This window comes from Desmodus rotundus, chromosome 10, assembly GCF_022682495.2.
Source record: "Desmodus rotundus isolate HL8 chromosome 10, HLdesRot8A.1, whole genome shotgun sequence".
Taxonomy (NCBI): Eukaryota; Metazoa; Chordata; class Mammalia; order Chiroptera; family Phyllostomidae; genus Desmodus; species Desmodus rotundus.
Window position 1 is genome coordinate 61,447,458 of NC_071396.1, and position 19,229 is coordinate 61,466,686.

The window sequence follows — 19,229 nt, forward strand, 5'->3', positions numbered from 1 at the left end:
TCATTTTTTTCCTATCTGTGTTCCTCTCTCTTTCTCTTTTCCTTCCTTTCCTTAAAGCAGTCCCTTTAGCATCTCTTGCAGAGCTGGTTTGGTGGAAGTGTATTCTTTTAGACTTCTTTTGTCTGGGAAACTCTTTATTTTGCCTTCTATCTTGATTGAGAGCCTTGCTGGGTAAAGTAGTCTTGGTTGCAGTCCTCTGGTTCTCATTACTTGGAATATTTTTTGCCATTCTCTTCTAGTTTGGAGCATTTCCATTGAGAAGTCAGTTGCTAACCTTATCGGGGCTCCCTTGTATGTTCCTTTTTTTTTTTTCCCTTGCTGCCTTTAAGATTCTTTCTTCGTCTTGGAATTTTTCCATTTTAATTATGATGTGTTTTGCAGTGGGTCTCTTTGGGTTCCTTTTGCTTGGGACTGTCTGTGTTTCCAGGATTTGTGTGACTTTTTCTCTCATCAGATTAGGGAAATTTTCCATCATTACTTTTTCAAACAGGTTTTCTCTCCCTTGCTCTTCTTTTTCTCCTTCTGGTATCCCTATTGTGCAGATATTTTTATGTTTCATGTTGTCCTACATTTCCCTTAATCCCTCTTCACTCTTTCTGAGCCTCTTTTCCTTTTCTTACTCTTTCTGGGTGTTTTTTTCTACTTTGTCCTCCAGCTTGCTGATCTGATCCTCTGATTCACCAAGTCTGCTTTTGATTCCTTCTACTGTGTTCTTCAATTCAGAAATTGTATTCTTCATTTCCTCTTGGCTGTTGTTGATAGTTTCTATTTCCTTTTTCATGTTGATATAGTTTGCAGTGAGTTCATTATAGTTTCCCTGTAGTTTTTGGTAATTCTCTGTGAGCTCATTAAGCTCCTTATAACCAATTCCTTGAACTCAGAATCTGATAGTTGACTTGCCTCTTTTTCATTTAGCATTTTTCTGAGACTTTCCCCTTTCCTTTCATTTGGGGATTGTTTCTTTGTCTTCCCATTGTTTGTGAGATTCTTCCTGTTAGCCTCTGCTTCTTAAGTTGCTCTGTTCTGACCCCCTGAGTTTTTGGTGTAAACTTCTGTGGTAGAATACCTGTGAGATTTTGTGTAAAGTCTCCTTGATCTCCTGATCTTACTGATCTTGGGCTGTGGTTTCTGTTGGCTCTGTGTATGTTTTAGTTTTTGGTTCTTGTTGGGTCTTTCTTTCGTGGGTCTTTCCCACCAGATGGTCATCTGAGGGTCAGTCTGTCCCCCACCTCTTGTCTTCTGTTGTGTAGGAGTGGGCAGGTTGTGTTGGAGCTGGTTCTTCTGTGTTTACAAGGTTTTAGGCTTTTCTCTTGCTCTTATTCAGTTGTTTGTTCTCATTATTTAGTTGTATCTCCAGATAGGTCCTGGGTTGAGTTAGTATGACTTCCACTCCCTCCTTCACCTTCTGTTATCTGTTGGTGATTCCTTTGTTGGTGGGTTTCCTCTTCCAGGAAGACTCCTGGTGTTCCCAGCTTCTACCCACTCTTTTTTTATGGTGGGCCTTCTCCGGGCTATGGGTGTGCATGCAGAGCCTTCCTTGATTCACATTCTTCCTGGTTCCTATGGTCTCAGCTCCCTCCGAGGTGAGGTGCAGACACTCCCTGGTGGATGGGCACCCTCCCCCAGGTGGTTCCTGTAGTCTCAGCTCCCTCAGAGATGAGGTGCAGGCACTCCTAGTTAGCTGGGCACACTCCCAGTTGCTGGGCACCCTGCCCCGGGTGGTGCCTGTAGTCTCAGCTCCCTCCAAGATGAGGTGCACACAGTCCCCCAATGGGTGTTGGGTGGAGAGGAGACTGGAGCTGTTGCTGCAGGGGAATTTCCCAAAGTGCCCCAGAAGGTCTTTTTCTTTTTAGGGAAAAACCTCCTGCTTGATCCTGTGGCTCCCTCCAACAAGGAAGGGCCTGACCTCTCACACAGCCCACCTCTCCAGCTAGTCTGGGGGCTGTCCGGGTCAGGATTGCAAGTAGCCCAACTTTAAACTCTCCTCAGCCAGCGCCTACGGGTCTCCTTGGGTTTTCCACTTCGTCCTTATTCCCCACCCTTCGACTTCAGGCCACCAGGTCTCTCACAGTGTTGCTCAGGCCTTGTTTGGCAGGGGAGGGGGCCGTTAACCGGCTCTCTCCCAGGAGTCCTGCTGCCAGCTGCACATGGCCTGGGGCTGCAGCCACCCTGGTCCCCACGCTGATCCCAGGGACCTTTTTGTCTTGAAGCAATCCCCTTACCTTCTGTTTTCTGTGTCCTCTGTACTTTTTGGTCTCTTATCTTTATAAACGCTGGACTGCTTTTGGCTGTTCGCTTTGTTTCTCAGTAGAGTGGTTAGGTGTATCACCCAGGTGCAGGGGGAAGTTAACTCCGCTCCCATCTATCTCGCCCCCGTCTTCTTTCCTCTCATCATCTTGCACTGGGCGCTCAGCACCCCAATCTCACTCTTTATGGTGGCTACCTATCCCAGAATATGAATATACTAGAACTCACATTTTCCAAATGATGGATGTTTTGGTGTTTTTTTTTTTCTTTTTCTATTATGATCAGAAGATTGTGTGTGCATGTATATGTATGTGTGTGTCAATGTGTGTTTTGACCCAAATTTGTAGGTATTCCTATAGGAAAGATTCCTAAAATTGAAATTTCTGGGTCAAGGGTATATCCTTCTAAATGCTGATGGGTGCCGGGACCCTGCATTATAAAAAGGCTCTTGACAAGGAGAGGGCACACCCTGCCACACCTTCATTAACACTCAACACTCACCGTTTTCATTTGCATTAATCTGATGTGCAAAAACATGTATCTTGTTTTAAATTGTATTTCCCCAATTACTAGTAATTTTAGATCTTTTCCTATGGTTATTGGTAATTTATATTTTTCTTTTTCAAAATCATATTAGTTTATTTGTAGCTTTCTCATTACTTCATTTTAATTTATTTGTAAGCAGTCTTTACATAGTATGGCTATAAATATTTATCTGTTACATGTGGTACAAATATTGCCTCCTAGTCTTTACATCTTTAAACTTTGCTATGAGTTTCTTTATAGAAAATATAAATCTTTACATCATCAAATACTGTCTCTTTTTCCTTTACAACTTTTAAGCTTCCTTAGACTGTCTTCTCCACTATTCTAAAAATATTTTTCTTCTAGGATTTTTGTAGTTTGTATTTATATGTTTAGATCTTTATTCACTCTGGATTTTATTTTTTTTTATCTGATGCAGCAGATAGAACATTTAATATTGTCTGAAACACATACATCTTCTGATCTAACGTTGTATTAAAAAGTTCATTGGAAGCAAGGGTGAGAAAGATCTCAGTTGTTGGGAAGCAGTGTATAGAACTACTACCACCTTTCTTTAAAGGGACTACTTGCTCTTAGGCTGCTCTTCATCAGCTTTGATGTCAACTTGCAGACCCGCTGGGCCCTGCCCTGCTCTGATGAGGTGTTGGCACCTGGAAGGCCCAAACCACCCCTCAATGTGTCCAAACTTGCTGCATTTCCTTCTTCAGCTCCACCCTCTTGATCTGCTTAGAATAGCAGCTGTCAAGTAATTTGGTCTCAGGACCCCTCTATACTCCTAAAAATTACTGATTACTCCGAAAGAGTTCTGTTTGTGCAATGGCATCTATCAGTGTTTCCCAAACTTGAAATTAAAACTAAAAAATGTATTTATTCATTAAAAATAAACTCATTACATATATGTAACATGATCAAAATAATCATGTTTTTCAAAACAAAATAATTTAGTGATGAGTGGCATTTCTTTGCACTTCTGCACATCTCTTTAACATTTGTCTTAACAGAGGACAGCTAGATTCTCCTCTCTGCTTCACTTTCAATCTGTTGTGACACGTTGCTTTGGTTGAGATATATGAAGAAGATCTGGCCTTGGTGACCACCTGGAGAGTCTTGGGGACCCCCCTGGAATCTTCAGCCACATTTGGAGAATGGATGGTCTAGACCAGTGGACAGCAGGCATTCTAGTACAAACACTAACATCCTGGATTTCTTGGGGACATTCCAGATAACAGGATTTGAGATGTCGTAAAGTAGCTCCAAGATCATTGTCCTGAGGTTTCATGCATGAGTACAGTCACAGCAGGTGCATCTAAGACACACAGGACACATAATGACCCTAGGAGTTCATGGGCATTTGAAGTGCAGGACTTGCCAGGGGCAAGGTGAGGGCTCAGGTTGGCAGGAACTGAGTCCCCAGGGCGTCACTCACTGAGGCAAGCAGTGAGGCCCAGCTGGCCACCCTGGGTGACAGAAACCCAATCAGAGCCTGAGTTACTGTAGATTTGAGCCAGCATGAGAGGCAGTTCTTTCTGCAGGGACTGGGCCAGGTCCCAAAGGCCTGTGTTCTAACAACCATGTCCGAATCAAGCACAGGAACAACAGCAAGTGCAGCAGCAGCAATTTGGCCCCTGACTGAATGTCAAGGTCACCTGTGGCACTCCTGGAAGCCCCCTACGTTAGGGACTCATGAGATACTGTGAAATCCCTGGGCATGGAGCCCCAGTGGAGCCATGCAGCCAAATGTGCAGCAGTCTTTTGCATCAAACTCTGGCAAAACCAGTCAATGAAGACAATTTTTCCTTGAATACTAAAAACTGGAAAATGTGAAGCTTTTACTCTTTGGGGCTACACATACTCCCTGAAGAGGGATCTAGAGGATTCTCAGAGTGAAAGTTCAAGTAAACAGAGAGACAGTTTTAGAAAATAAGCATGATGACTTCTGCACCCCAGAATCCTGTGCTACCAGTAATTTGTCCCTTCAGTAACCCATTCAAGTTCATGAGGAGGTATGTAAGTAACCCCATACCTGTCCTCCCACACCCTCTTTTACATCAAACAAGAAAATACTACTTAAAAAATGCATCATAAACAGCAAATTAAGAAAAGATCATGCCACCATAGGATATCCACAGCCTGGATGGCAGATGGGAAGGATGGATGGGGAGGGGGTTGTAGACCCACAAACCCAGCTGTCTGCCCCTCCCCCTCTCCTCTCTCTCCATACATTTTATAGTAACTGTGGTAGGTGATACGATTCCTGTCTCTTCCCTTGCCATTCCTCAACCCTCCTTCAAAGTCCCCCACCCATGTATGGAGCCTGCTCAGAGGCAGTAGGGGCCCCCACAGTGTTTTGCCAGCACCCAACATGACTGTTGCCACTGGCCTGATTTTGTATCTTCTCAAGAAAATAACTTTCACAGAGAAAGTAAAAGAAATTTTATATTAAAAAAAAAAAAAAACCAACAACCCTGCATTCCCACTTTTGAATATGCGTACCAGATGAAATTCAGCACACCTGTGCTTCAGAGTATCCAATCTCAAGATTTCTGTATTCCCGATCAAACACAGACATTTTTAGAGCTTCTGAGGACCTCATCCAGCAATTCCCTGAACTGCATGGTAAGGGCTCAGGCAGGCCAAGCACTCTCCACTTCCCGCTGAAACCCTTCAATGAAGGTGGCAGTTCCTGTCCACATGTTTCCCCACATAGACACACACACACACACTTCTCACCTTATTCCTCATTCATTTCTCTTTCATGTGTTCCAAGCTTGGGAGGCCCAGGGTGCAAGGGCTGTGTTCAGCCAGTAGAGGTGCAGTAAGGCCTTTTACCCACCCCATAGGGAACTCATTCACACAGAGGCATATTTATCAGTCAGATGCATGTATGATACTGCTCCTGAGAATTCATGCACCCAACCCTGTGGAGCAGCAGTCTGTGCACAAAAGTGAGGCAGATGCCAGTGGACACCTGGCACTACACAGAACTTGCTGCCCCTCCCTCTTCCTGTTCTGCCCACATCTGGCCCTACAAGATGTTGTCTATCTTCATGTCATAGGGGACAGTTTATGTGCAATTGTGCATGGAACTGAGGGTACATGGGAAGGAAAAATGCCAATAACCTTTCCCTTGAAGGCCCTATTTAAGTTTTAGTTTTAGGGGATGGGATGGAAAGGGGAGGCTAGGAATGAGTTCTGAAAGAACTATTAAAACACATTTAAAGAAAAACATGGGAATTGTAGAGTTCTGAGAAAATAACAGGATTACTTTAGGGTTTCCAAAATTTCCTGTACACAATAGGATTCTCAACACAGTCCATGGGTCAGTTTTCCTTGATTTCAATGGCTACTGATATCAACAGAAAAAATGCCAAAAAGCAGGCCATGCAAGGAGAGAATGTTAAGCCAAAGTCAAATTTTCCAACTATCCCTCTTCTTTTTTTAAAGTATATTTCATTGATTATGCTATTATGGTTGTCCCAGTTTTTCCCTTTTGCCCCTCTCTACCTGGTACCCCCTTTCCCTCCAGCATTCCCCCCTTAGTTCATGTCCATGGGTCATACATATAAGAAGTTCTTTGGCCTCTTCATTTCCTATACTATTCTTAACACCTCCCTGTCTTTTTTGTACCTACCATTTATGCTTCTTATTCCCTGTACCTTTTATCCCATTATCTCCCTTCCCCCTCCATGCTGATAACCCTCCATATGATCTCCATTTCTGTGACTCTCTTCCTGTTCTAGTTGTTTGCTTAGTTTGTTTTTTGTTTTTTTAATATTCAGTTGTTGATAGTTATGAGTTTGTTGCCATTTTAATGTTCATAGTTTTGATCTTCTTTTTCTTAAATAAGCCCCTTTAACATCTCATATAATAAAGAGCTTGGTGATGATGAACTCCTTAGCTTTATCTTGTCTGGGAAACACTTTATCTGCCCTTCATTTCACATCCAAACCATAGGGATGCCAGGAGAAGAGGAAGAACAAGAAATTGAAAACTTATTTAAAAAAATAATGAAAGAAAACTTCTCTAATTTGGTGAAGGAAATAGACATAGAAGTCCAGGAAGCACAGAGAGTCCCAAGCAAGTTGTACTGGAGAGGGCCACAACCAGACACATCAAAATTAAAATGCCAAAGGTTAAAGATAAGGAGAGAATCTTAAAAGCAGCAGGAGAAAAGAAGATAATTACCTACGAAGGAGTTCCCATAAGACTATTACTTTCCCAAAAGAAACTTTGCAGGCAAGAAGGGACTGGCAATAAGTATTCAAAGTGATGAAAAGCAAAGACCTAAAACCAAGATTACTCTAACTAGCAAAGCTATCATTTAGAACCAACTCTCCCTCTTCTCATGGGGCTGTATAGCTCATGATGTTGTAATGGATGAGTCAGTGCAATCCCAACACCAGAAATTTTATAATAAGTTTATCTAAAGTTTACAGGAAGGCATCACAGTTCCTTAATTTATCACTGTAAAACAGTGACAATGATGACAATGATGATGGCATATCTGTATTTTTATAGAAACATCTCCAAGAAATTCCAAGATGCACAGTGGAGAATTATAGAAACATGAGAGATTGTGTGAGGTCTGTTGGTCTATTCCTTGTTCAATGAAGAGCTGAACTGATTCATACTAGAGGCATGAGCATCTGCACTATTTTTAAAGCTCTGGGGAAGTGTAGTTATACCACCTTAGGTTCCTGATATAACACTCATTTCTATTTGTGGTATGGTTAACACCATCTTCTATTTGGTCCTTCCTCCATTAATATAACATCCTTCACAGAAAGTCCTACTTTCCAAATGTTTAATTATTGTTAAATTTCAGATATGTAATTTATCTGATTCTGATAAAGGGTGAGGTTCTGGGCCTCTCATTAGCCCTGCCTCCTTCCACCAGGCCAAGTAAACACCACGGCAGCATTCAGAAAAGCTTCAATGCAGAATACTATGACATCAATGAAAGGGCTTAATGCTTTCCATAAATTCGTGCACACCACCCTGAATGGTTGCTTTCACACCCTATGCAATGGTAGCAGTACTTCCACCTCACTCCCCTAAGTGCTAGAATCTGCTGGGAACACCAAGACCATGGTAAGCTGCCAGGGCTAGCTTACCCCCCAGGCAGCCCCTCTTTCCTAAAGAGCTCTCCTAGGTCCCCACCATGACTCAGGCACAGTGAGTGTGTGTCTGCATTTCCTTCCTCTGTCTTCCTGGGCAGAGATGGGTGTGGTTGGAAGATGACAGCCTTGGGGTGTCTTACTCTTTATTTATGGCCCTATGACAGTTTTAACGTGCTGAATATTCCTAAAGGCTGGTATATTCTTTCCCAAAACCTACAGAGTCTGGGCAGTGGCGATAGGAAGATGGGTGGGGGCAGGAGTTGGAATCTACATAGACTATAATTGTCTCAAGTTTGTGAACTGTTAGTATAAAAATACTCTTGGAGACTTTAACGGTTGAATGAAAATTCACACTGATTAAACACCATGGTCAAGAGGGGAAAATTCAGCCTGTATTAAAGGAATAATTTCACAGCTTGAAGTTCAGAAGGCAAAACAGTAAGAGCTATAATCATAATGATTATATTACATACAGAGCAGGACAAGAAGAGTAGGTTTATAGTGTGAGTATGGGAAACATGGAGTGTACTCCTGTATTATTATTTATTAATTATTATATTATTTTCCATATGAACAAGTACAAATCTACTTTTTGCCCCACCCTGTATTTTGCACTTTCTTTTCCTTGGGGTGGGTTGGCTACTCTGACCTATTTTACAACAAGTAGAACAACAGGAGGGGAAAAGAGCCACTTAGATTTGGAAATAGCCAGATTTTGTGTCACTGCCAGCTTCATCTTCCTTTAGAAGCTTTTCCCTAACCCCTTGATGATGGGCTCCCTACCCTTGTAGGGCCCCCTTGTGTGCATCTGAACCTGTCACAGCAGTTATTGCTGTCTTGTTAGAGCCCATTTTCTGGTCTTCCCCCATGGAGTGAGCCCTGGTACAATAACTTGATCTTCTGTAGTATCCCCAGCAGGTAGCACATGCCTGGCACAAAGTTGGTATTCATTACAGATAACTGTTGAAGAAATCCCTGGGAGGAAGAGGTCCTGATTACTTAATCTTCTTTGAACAGTGTCTAGCACAGAACCACATCCCACCAAACACTTACTAATGACTTCAGTGGTAAAGTTCTGCTAAACGTGTTCATATTCTATAACAATTGTTCAACTATTACTACTTACTCTAGGCAGTGTGAACTGTCACTGGAAAGAGCCTCATGGTTGCTTTTATGAAAAGGTTACCTATTTATAGAATCCTAATTATATTCATATATTTATATAAAATGTTTTGTATAATAAAAGTGGGAGATGATACCTATAATCTATAGGAGGAGAGATGAAAGCAGGGCACAGTCAAATGGCACAGGGCCTTCTGAGGTAGTGGCACTGGCAAGTAGGTGGCAGTCAGAGACAATCTTATTGGCTATTTGATCCCTAGAGTGAAGATACTGTGAGTCCATCCAGCTAGAATAACGTCTTTTTAATTTACTAAGGCCTAAGCACTCATCCAGTACAACTTTTCACCATGAACTTTAGAATCTAGAGTTTCATGATCTCTTCAGAAAGAAATTTAGCTAAATATGTTCCAATCAAAGATAATTGACAGGATTTTCTGAAAACACAGCAGAGCAGTAAGAACAATTATAAACCTTTTAAATCTACCATTACCCACCCCCACATTGTTAAATTAGAAAAGTGTATCAGAAAAAAAAAAATACAGCTACGCAAGAAACTGTCTTATTCTCAGTTTGGAGCAGTGGTTTGTGAGAGCTCCCCGACTAGTAATCACTCTGTCTCTAACTTTCCTTGGCTCTGCCTGTCTCCCTCTCAGAATCACAGTTCCCTTTCCTGACTGTTACTGCACTGGTGACCTGAGAAGCTACCCAATGAACCCTCTACATCCTGAGAAATACATATTTTCTTTAAATTGCTGTTTTCAATGACTCAGGGTGAAAAAAAGTACTCATGAGTGAGTACCAGAATATCCAGGGGAGGTTTTAGCCTCACTTACAGAGCTTTTGAGAACCCAAAACTCCAAAGCGACAAAACTATACATTCATGTTATCATCTCCAACTCAAACGAAATGATTACAGACAAGAAAAATAAAAAAGCATAAAATACAACTTCCTAAAGAGTCTCGTCCTGAAGTGTTCTCAGAGCTGACAGACCTCTCTTAGGGAGACACAAAGTTCTTACTTTTCTCAACTCTATCCTCAGACTAAACTCTAAGAACAACCACAACAAACCCAAGAGAGCAGGAATTACCCACAGCTGGCCTTTGGAAGAATACCTTTTTTCAAGAACAGGTCTTTAAACTGGGCCTCCTTCAGTGTGATGTTGTTCAGGTGATCACTGGACATAATTGAGTCCTTTGCAACAGGGAATCCAACTATGATGCTGCACCCCTCACCCACAGTTCAAGTCATCCCTTTAGCCTCAGGCAATCTCCTCTCCAAACAGCTTAGAGCTGCAGTTATAGCCAGCATGTGTGTGTGTGTGTGTGTCTTTCTACTGTATCAGTGGGGCCCAGCCCAGGTGCTAGGCTCAAATGCTGTGGCTCCGACCGCAGACTGTGGCTACCAATTATTAACTGCCATCCACAGAAACCAGGAACTCTGTTGCAGGAAGCTGGTGGTGTCACAGAACAGATAACAAGTCCAGGGTCTGAAATCCTGAGAGCCTCTGCAACCCCACAGAGCAATGAGTAGTCTGCATTTCTTGTGCTGGCCTCATACAGGACATGTTACACACACAGGTAAGTGCAATGCAGCTAGACAGATCATCCTCTTATTCTATTATGTTCAATAATCTTTTCAATGGGCAAATACCAAACCAGACAAGAGTGAAAGGGGAAATCTGCAAATATTAACACATTATTTCTTCCCATGATTTCTGATGGAAGCCTTCAGAGTTAAAGAAATGGAAAGGGAGAGAGAGAGAGAGTGCTTACCGTGGCAGCATGTATAAACGAACAGGCAGAGACACTTAGCTACTCATGTTTCTCTGCTGTGGCTCCAGCTTCAAGAGCATATTCAGGCTCAGAGCACATGCAGTGGCCCTCACTGCAGGAACCAAGCTGTGGGCTGTCCTCTGGGTCCTCCTCTCCCCAAAGTCTCTCACTGAAGGGAGCAGCTCACATGGCTCGTGCAGCTAAGCTCTGCACTGGCAACTGGCAAAGTCATAACCACAGCAGGAAACACTCATAGTTTCTCCCCCTCCCTCTCTCCCTTTCCTGTCAGCTCTTCCCCTTGCCTTGTCTTTTCTCTTCCTCCTCTCTCCCTCCTTTCTCTCTCTCCCCCTTGTCATCATTATTTTTCAATGTATGGTAGCACAAATATACCCCAGAGAATCTTATAAAGTTGGGACTCTCAATCTTACTATGCAGTTTTAGTTTACAAGTTTCAGAAATTACAGAAAACAATCTCAGGTAATGAGAAAAAAAGGCAATTCAAATGCTAAAGCAGAGACATATCTCAGGAGGGTGCTTTTTCCTGGTTCATTTCGTGCAAGCACAGTCTCTTTTCCCTTGAGGTCTAAACAGTTTGTTTCATATGTGCAAAAACATCTCTGGTGCATTTTGATGCCCTGTGGCTGTGTAAAAAGACTCTGAGAAGGCTGAGCATCTGTCACAGCACTGTACAGAAAAAGTCATGGTGTGGCCTCAGTGAAAAGGGCAGTGTGCCATGGTACTATTGCAAATAACCCCAGCCACTAGCACTGCTCTGTGCCCAGAATAGCTTTTGTTTTTCCTTATTTAGGGTAAATAGCAATGATGTGGGCCATAACAATAATTTTGGCTGTAGACGGAGTTGTCAAAGCAAAACTTAACTGTTGGTTACAACTAGCATTCGAAGCAAGAACAGTTACATCAGCAGCGGGTCCTGCTGTCTGCCCCAGTACATCACCTAGGGCCAAAAAGAGCATCTGGGCTTGATGTCACCTCTGGGTCCTCAGGTTGGTTAGAAGACATCACTATGTCATTGTCTAATTACTGGGGGCTGGGGGACATTGGGAAGGAAAGGAACAAAAAAATCATCAAGAACATTTTTCAGAAATTTCATGTGGATAAAAGAAATGGGAATTTCAGAAGGAAAACTAACAGTTGTATACATTTGTATGTGCCAAGCATGGCAGTCAAATTTTTCTTGAGCAATTTCCACATTTAAAATGTAACTCCCCTCTCGTACGTTATACTTTTCCCAGGTTTCTTCTCAGAGTCACAAAGCTGGGTGAATGTGGAAGGCAAGACTCCAGAGACAGGGCTGGAACATGGTTACCCAGCTGAGGGAATCTTCCACAGAGAAGAGCCAGTTTAAGAAAGCATTAAGAGACTTTCCTACTTCAAGCTGGGCCTCTGGGTTCTCCTTTGTCCCTGTAGCCCTGGGATCCTAGCCACCTCAAGATAACAGTTTCTAGTGAATTTACTCATAGTGATAGAATCACTCTAAAATCAGGTTCTTCAAGAGTAATATTCGGAAGATTGCATATGATTGTCAAGATCTATTTTGGGAAAATTTGAGATTTAGTCAACATATTGGACTTGAAAATCTGTTCTGTCAATTTCTAGAAGACATATTAGCATTTTAACACAGTGGCAAATAGTCCTCTTTTGGGACTATTATTTAAAATGAATATTTCATGTATCAAAAAATCAACATTTTTTTTTATTTTAAATGGCTACAGGGTATTCCACTCTGCCTTAACATATCTTTTTTGTTTGGCTGTCTTCCTTATCAACTGGGCACTTGGGTTATAGGAAATCAATCTTAATTAAACTCCTTGTTCATTCTTTTTAATCATTTTCAGTATTTAATCTGCTTTAAAAATCACTTTAAAAGTCTTTGACTTTATGAATGACAGTTATTTTCAAAACATTGCCCATACTTCACACCAGGCATATGCAATCTTGTGAATTTTACACGAGGGACCTGATTTCAGAGTGATCCCATCACCACAAGTAAACTGACCAGAAACTGGAGATTGTGTGCTGTACTCCAGGCTGAGGTGGGTGTCTGGCAGAGCCAACCTGGACTGCATTTGATGCATGTATACCATGCTTGATTAACTCAGGCACTACACCATTCTTCTGCATTCACTGAAGGGTTGTGAGTGTAAGTCACCAAGTGGATGTTTTAATTTTGTTCTCATTCCCTTTTAAGCACCAGCCTGAAGAGGAAGTTTGAGGAAGAAAGCACAAGATAAATATCTTATTCTAGTTGGCCTTGATGGTATGCGGATAACTGTGGCTTTTTAAATGATATGCTCCAATATTGCTTTTCCTTTAACTCAGAGAAAAGGCAGCACACACAGTAGAAAGGTATGGGAAGGAAGAAGTCTGCTAAACAAAAACACACAAGTAGGAAAGTGTAAAAAAAATAAATCAATTCAAGAACTCTTTTCTCCCTCTTTGTCTTTAAATATGAATCTTTAAAATGAGTACTCTGATTGCTGATTTTACTAATGTAAGTGTTGTGTAGTTAATAAAATGTCCCAAAACTGTCCGAGGTTTCCCCATGTACATCCAGGGGCCTCGGAAATGGTGCAAGGAAGGTATCCCAAGAAAGACATTTTCACAAGGGTCTGTTGATAGCAACAAGGACCTGAAGAGCCTCTGCCTTCACAAGCTTGCTGTACCAATATCCTCAAGGTTTCCTTTATAAAGGTCTCAGCTCATTAATTCATCTGATAAATATTTACTTGCAGTTACAGTCTTTAGGAAGAAATATGTTAAACCTTCAATGTAATCTGACAGACAAGCATTTACCATAGAGTTGAACTCATCTTAGGTTCCATCTGAGGGTAGTTACTTACTTAAGAAACTGAACAAACTCTAAGGACTGGCTTCTCGGCAAGATCTGAATATCTCAAGTTGAGGTGGCTGGAAGTGCCTATGGCCTGAATAGCCCAAAGAGGCAGTACAGGGCAAGAATTTTAGCCCAGGTAGTACTCAGAGCTCATTAGCTTCAGAAAAAAAAAAATCTCTGTGTAGTAAAGAGGTGCTCTGCTGTACCAGAATTTTCTCTGTCACCTATAACCTTGGTTAGCATCTAGCTTGGTCTAATCCTCTGAGTTAATCACAATGGGCTTCTCTGTCATGCCCTGTTGTCCCCTGCCACCACCACCCCCAACTCTCCCACCTTCAATGGGTATCTCACTCACAACAGAAATTTTCACAAATACAGATCATTCGGAAAGTTAGGAATACCTTTACAGTGGTTACACAGCTTAAAATTAGCATGTAAAAACATTTATAAAGATCTGTTACATTCTAGACACTTTTGAGGACTGTAGTGTTTCTCTTACCTTCATACAATAATTTTTTTTTATTTCCACTATATAAAGAAGGGAGCTGAGTCTCAGAGAGGGTGGGTATTTTGTCCAAGTTCAAATAGTTGCTAAGAGGCATTCTGGGAGTTGGAACCCTGGGCAATCTGACTCAGAAGCTCCTGCACAGATTCTAGAACTTAGAATTATCTGACAACCAACAAACAAAAGTCTCCTGAAACTAACCAATGGATGCCAGTTAATTTATATGGACTTATGTGGATAATTTTAGCCTGATTCCTTTTGGGCACTAACTCGAAAATTTGTGTTAAAGAATCTGTGTCTTCATATGTTGCCAGAGGCTCTTAGAGCCATCCTCTGTGTCTCCTATGCCTGCTAATGTGACTTCTGTTGAGAATCAATGGCCCTGCCCATTACAAATTTTCATCTTTGAGGTTTATGATGATGCTGTAAAACTCTGGGCTGACATAAAATTTTCCACATAAAAATTCAGCCCTGGAATTTGGCCTTTAGAAAATAAAACAGTATAATTTAAGTAAGGTTGCTATGCTTAAAGTCATAAATGAGGATTTTAAAAGAATGCACACTTTGCATTCCTGCCTACACAAAACGGAGTAATTGTTTGATATCTGTGGACATCAGCCTATAGCATAGAATAATTTACTAGTGTATTCTTGGTGCTTAAAGATTTTAACACAGAGAGGTTTTTTATGTAGAAATGTGAATGCTCTTCATGTGCTCCAACCACAGTGCTTGATACCTCATCATTTTGTAGAAGTGTCAGCAAATATAAAATATGAGACATGAGATAGGTAGTAAAATAAGGTGGATTAAAAGTTTATTAAATAAATTAGTTAAAATTAGAGCACACGCCAACGTGCTGGAGGGAAGGAATGCAGCAGGCAGAAAACTTGGAAAGAAAAGATCTGTGATCCCTTCCACTCAGAACGTACTTTCTTCCAAGGAACCGCAGTTGTGTGGATGCGGGTAGACTTTTTACACTGGGACAAGTTATTCCACCATTTTTACCTGCATGTTCTGAGACAATTGGGCACATCAGTCCTTTCAGCAGAACCTGCCTTAAGCACTTAACCTTTCGTGGCTCAGGCACCCCAAGACAAAAAAAAAAAAATGGCCCAAATGAAAGAAGAGATCAAAACTCCAGAAAAAATACAACTCAGCGACAAAGAGATAGACAACCTATCAGATGCACAGTTCAAAACACTGGTAATCAGGATGCTCACAGAATCGGTTGGATATGGTCACAAATTAGATGAAAAAATGAAGGCTATGCTGAGTGAAATAAAGGAAAATGTACAGGGAACCAACAGTGATGGGAAGGAAACAAGGACTCAAATCAACGGTGTGCACCAGAAGGAAGAAAGAAGCATCCAACCAGAAAAGAATGAAGAAACAAGAATTCAAAAAAGTGCGAAGAGGCTTACGCACCTCCAGGACATCTTTAAACATTCCAACATCTGAATCATAGGGGTACCAGAAGGAGAAGAGGAAGAGCAACAAACTGAAAACTTATTTGAACAAATAATGAAGGAGAACTTTCCCAATCTGGCAAAGGAAATAGACTTCCAGGAAGTCCAGGAAGCTCAGAGAGTCCCAAAGAAGTTGGACCCAAGGAGGAACACACCAAGGCACATCATAATACATTACCCAAGATTAAAGATAAGGCGAGAATCTTAAAAGCCACAAGAGAAAAGGAGACAATTACCTACAAAGGAGTTCCCATAGGACTGTCAGCTGCTTTCTCAAAAGAGACCTTGCAGGCAAGAAGGGGCTGGAAAGAAGTATTCCAAGTCATGAAAGGCAAGGACCTACATCCAAGATTGCTCTATCCAGCAAAGCTATCATTTAGAATGGAAGGGCAGGTAAAGTGCTTCTCAGATAAGGTCAAGTTCAAGGAGTTCATCATCACCAAGCCCTTTATATGAAATGTTAAAGGGATTTATCTATGAAAAAGAAGATAAAAATATGAACAGTAAAAATGACAGCAAACTCACAGTTACTAACAACCACACCTAAAACAAAAACAAAAGCAAACTAAGCAAACAACTAGAATAGGAACAGAGTCATGGAAATGGAGATCACATGGAGGGTTATCAGCAGGGGAATGGGAAGGGGAGAGAGGGGGAAAAGGTACCCAGAATAAGTAGCATAAATGGTAGGTAGAAAATAGACAGAGGGAGGTTAAGTATAGGAAACGTAGAAGTCAAAAAACTTATATGTATGACCCATGGACATGAACTAAAGGGAGGGGTGATGTGGGTGGGAGGGGGGTGCAGGGTAGAGGGGACTAAAGGGGGGAAAGTAGGACAACTAATAACATAATCAATAAAATATATTACAAAAAATTAAAAATAAATTAGTTAAAATTAAATAGCTTTGAAATAAGTTCCTAATATGCAATAATAATGCCTGTATTAACAGACTTTGAAGTTTACCTTATGCATTATCTATGCCACTACACTATCTTTTTCCTCTAATGGAAAAAAAGAATTATGTATTATTCTGTGTTTATGGGAATATAGATTTTCATAATGGCTAAGCTGCACCTAATAAGTGGGTTATACAACTTTTAAAATTGCAGCTACTCTTCCAAGCTCCAGAAGAAAATGAAAGGCAGTATCAAGTTTGTACAGTGGCTAAATTTAGGGGCCAGTTAGACCCAAGTTTGGGTTCTAGTCCTGCTATCTATGTGAGCTTGAGCTTAAACCCCTGTTTCTTCATTTTTAAAATGAGGTTAAGACTACCCATACCATAGGGTGGTTGAGAGGATAAAATAAAATAATAAATATAACCTTCACTACTCAAATCGGTCAAAGGACCAGCAACAGCAGCACCCCCTGGGAGCTGGTAGGAAATGCAGGGTCTTAGTCCCAGCCCCAGACCTACTAAACCAGAGCACCCATTTGAACAAAATCCTTAGGTGATTCATCTGCACATCAGAGCCTTTTCTGAAACTTTGGTCTAATCCAAACTGGTCATTTGGATTAAATGAGCAAGCCTGAGGATCAGAGAATCTGTGGCTTTTGCATATCACACAGATGAAATGAGACTAGAATCCAGGTGTTCAGTTTTGAGTCAAAGTGATTGCCACTCAACAATGATTTTAACAAATGGTACTCAGCACATAACTGTTTGTGTGTATATGTGTGTGAAATCATAATGCTGTCCTGTGGGCTAAGGGGAGGGCCCAGTACTGCGCAGGACAGGTGTTTCTTGCTGTCTTCCCACCTGTGTTGATGGGTTATTACTGATCCATCCACATCCTTTAGGGGAAGTTGTCAGGGATCACCAGAATGGCAAAGCCAACCAGCTTAGGTTAACTGAGGCTCTGGTGTCAGGATACAAGTTCAAGGATATTTGGCATTCTTTTCATAAACTCCAGAAGTCACTCAGGAATTTAAGCACCATATTTTAAGAAAGAATTCTAGTTTTACCTTTTGGAAAAATCAAAGTTCCATGAGCAGACTCTTTTTAAGACAGAATTAGGAAGATGCCATTGATCCACCGCTATGAACTCATCCCAACTTTCTCATGTCCTCCCTGGCCTTGCTGCTTTCTAAGAGAGCCTGATGATAGGAAAGTCGAGTCCTGGTACTGGAGAGCTCTAGAAACAGCTTTCCTCTTCTGCTGCATGTTCTGCCAGTGGTCAGCTGCTGGCATCCCCAAACTGTTTTCCCTATTAACAGTTGTGCCTTCACAAAATTGGCACCATAAAGGGGAAGCCCTTGAAAGAAGTGGTAGAAATAATCTACTCTAGGCCCTTTGTATTTCAGGTGAAATATACACATATTCTAGGTAAATCATCCTAAATATTTTAATATTTAAAACATTCACTGTGGTTATTCAGAAAAATATTTTACTTTGCTTTTCAAATATATTACATTTCTTTATTTCATCCAAAAGCTGGAAGGCTGAATAACCTTCACAAGTCATTCTGTTTCTGGGTAGACCATAAAAAATGAGGCTCAGATATTATAACTCAGATCCTAGATACTACTATTCTAGTTCCCAGTTCTTACCCATTAAAAATTTTTAAATGCCCCTTGAGAGACATAAACTCCATTTGCATTAGCACTATACTCCAGGCAACAATGTGCATTTTTGTGCAACTACAGTATATGGCACACATGTGACACCGGTATTTGGCATGTGTTGTTGCTAAATTACTAAACAACACTGCAATCATTATTCTTGAATATTCTAAGGCAGTGGTCCTTTTGCAATCACGTGCATTTCCTGAATGATCTCACTGTGGAGGAAGGGTCATACTATCACCTCTGAAATATCTCTTTGTCTTGCTCACAAGTTCCAGGATATGTTCGGGTAGTTCTGAGACCTTTAGATTCCTCGCATTGACAAAAGTATTACTGTCTTCATAAGTTAAGATAAAATCACAGTATATCCCCAGGTATTAGTTAGTGTATTAGAGCATATTCTAAGGCAAGTACTAGAAAAAAAATATCACAAGCCGATAATCCAAAATCACACCAGATCTATATAACTATACTCTGTTTTGTCTTTGGTACTTTAAGACTAATCTAGCACATATATGCTTTAAACACAAGAATTACTGCTCTCTGGTACCAGACTGCCTATGAAAACATGAGGGGAATTCCAATTTATGTCAGTTTTTAGAACTGACCACTTACTATGTGCCCTTCACCGTGAGGAGACAAGGGATACAAAGAAAACCAGGAACTGTCCTTGTCTATGACATCTCTAGCAAAATAGCGAGACTGGTATGAGTACAGAATCCTGCAGAGTGCTCAGCACACAGCAGGTGAATGAACAAATGGATAAATAAATGGGGGTTCCTGTAGGAGCATATAGAAGGGACACTTAGCCCAAATGATAATAATTATAGGTAACACTTATATATCACTTATTATGTGCCAGGTAGTATTCCAAAGCATGTTACTTACTTAATTAAGCCTTAAAAGTATCATATGAAATGAGTATTAGTTATTATCCCAATCTTACCAATGAGGAAACTGAGACACAGGGAGGTTATATGACTTGCCCAATGTCACATAGCTAGTTACTGGCAGTGCTAGAACTTGAACCA

The 19,229-nt window shown here is 41.1% G+C and overlaps 1 protein-coding gene across 8 annotated transcripts in view; it reads right to left on the minus strand.

Moving 5' to 3' along the window:
- The window catches only part of LDLRAD4 (low density lipoprotein receptor class A domain containing 4), a 684,091-nt gene that overhangs the window by 37,121 nt on the left and 627,741 nt on the right, over window positions 1-19,229 (minus strand). Inside the window, exon 1 of one of the 8 annotated variants that reach the window (XM_024580607.3) lies at window positions 10,149-10,288. The exons of the other annotated variants lie outside the window; for them this stretch is intronic. Within the exon in view, the coding sequence (XP_024436375.1) occupies window positions 10,149-10,218 (70 nt within the window). The 5' untranslated portion in view covers window positions 10,219-10,288. Of the gene's footprint in view, window positions 1-10,148; window positions 10,289-19,229 lie in introns of those variants that run through there. 8 annotated transcript variants of the gene reach the window in all.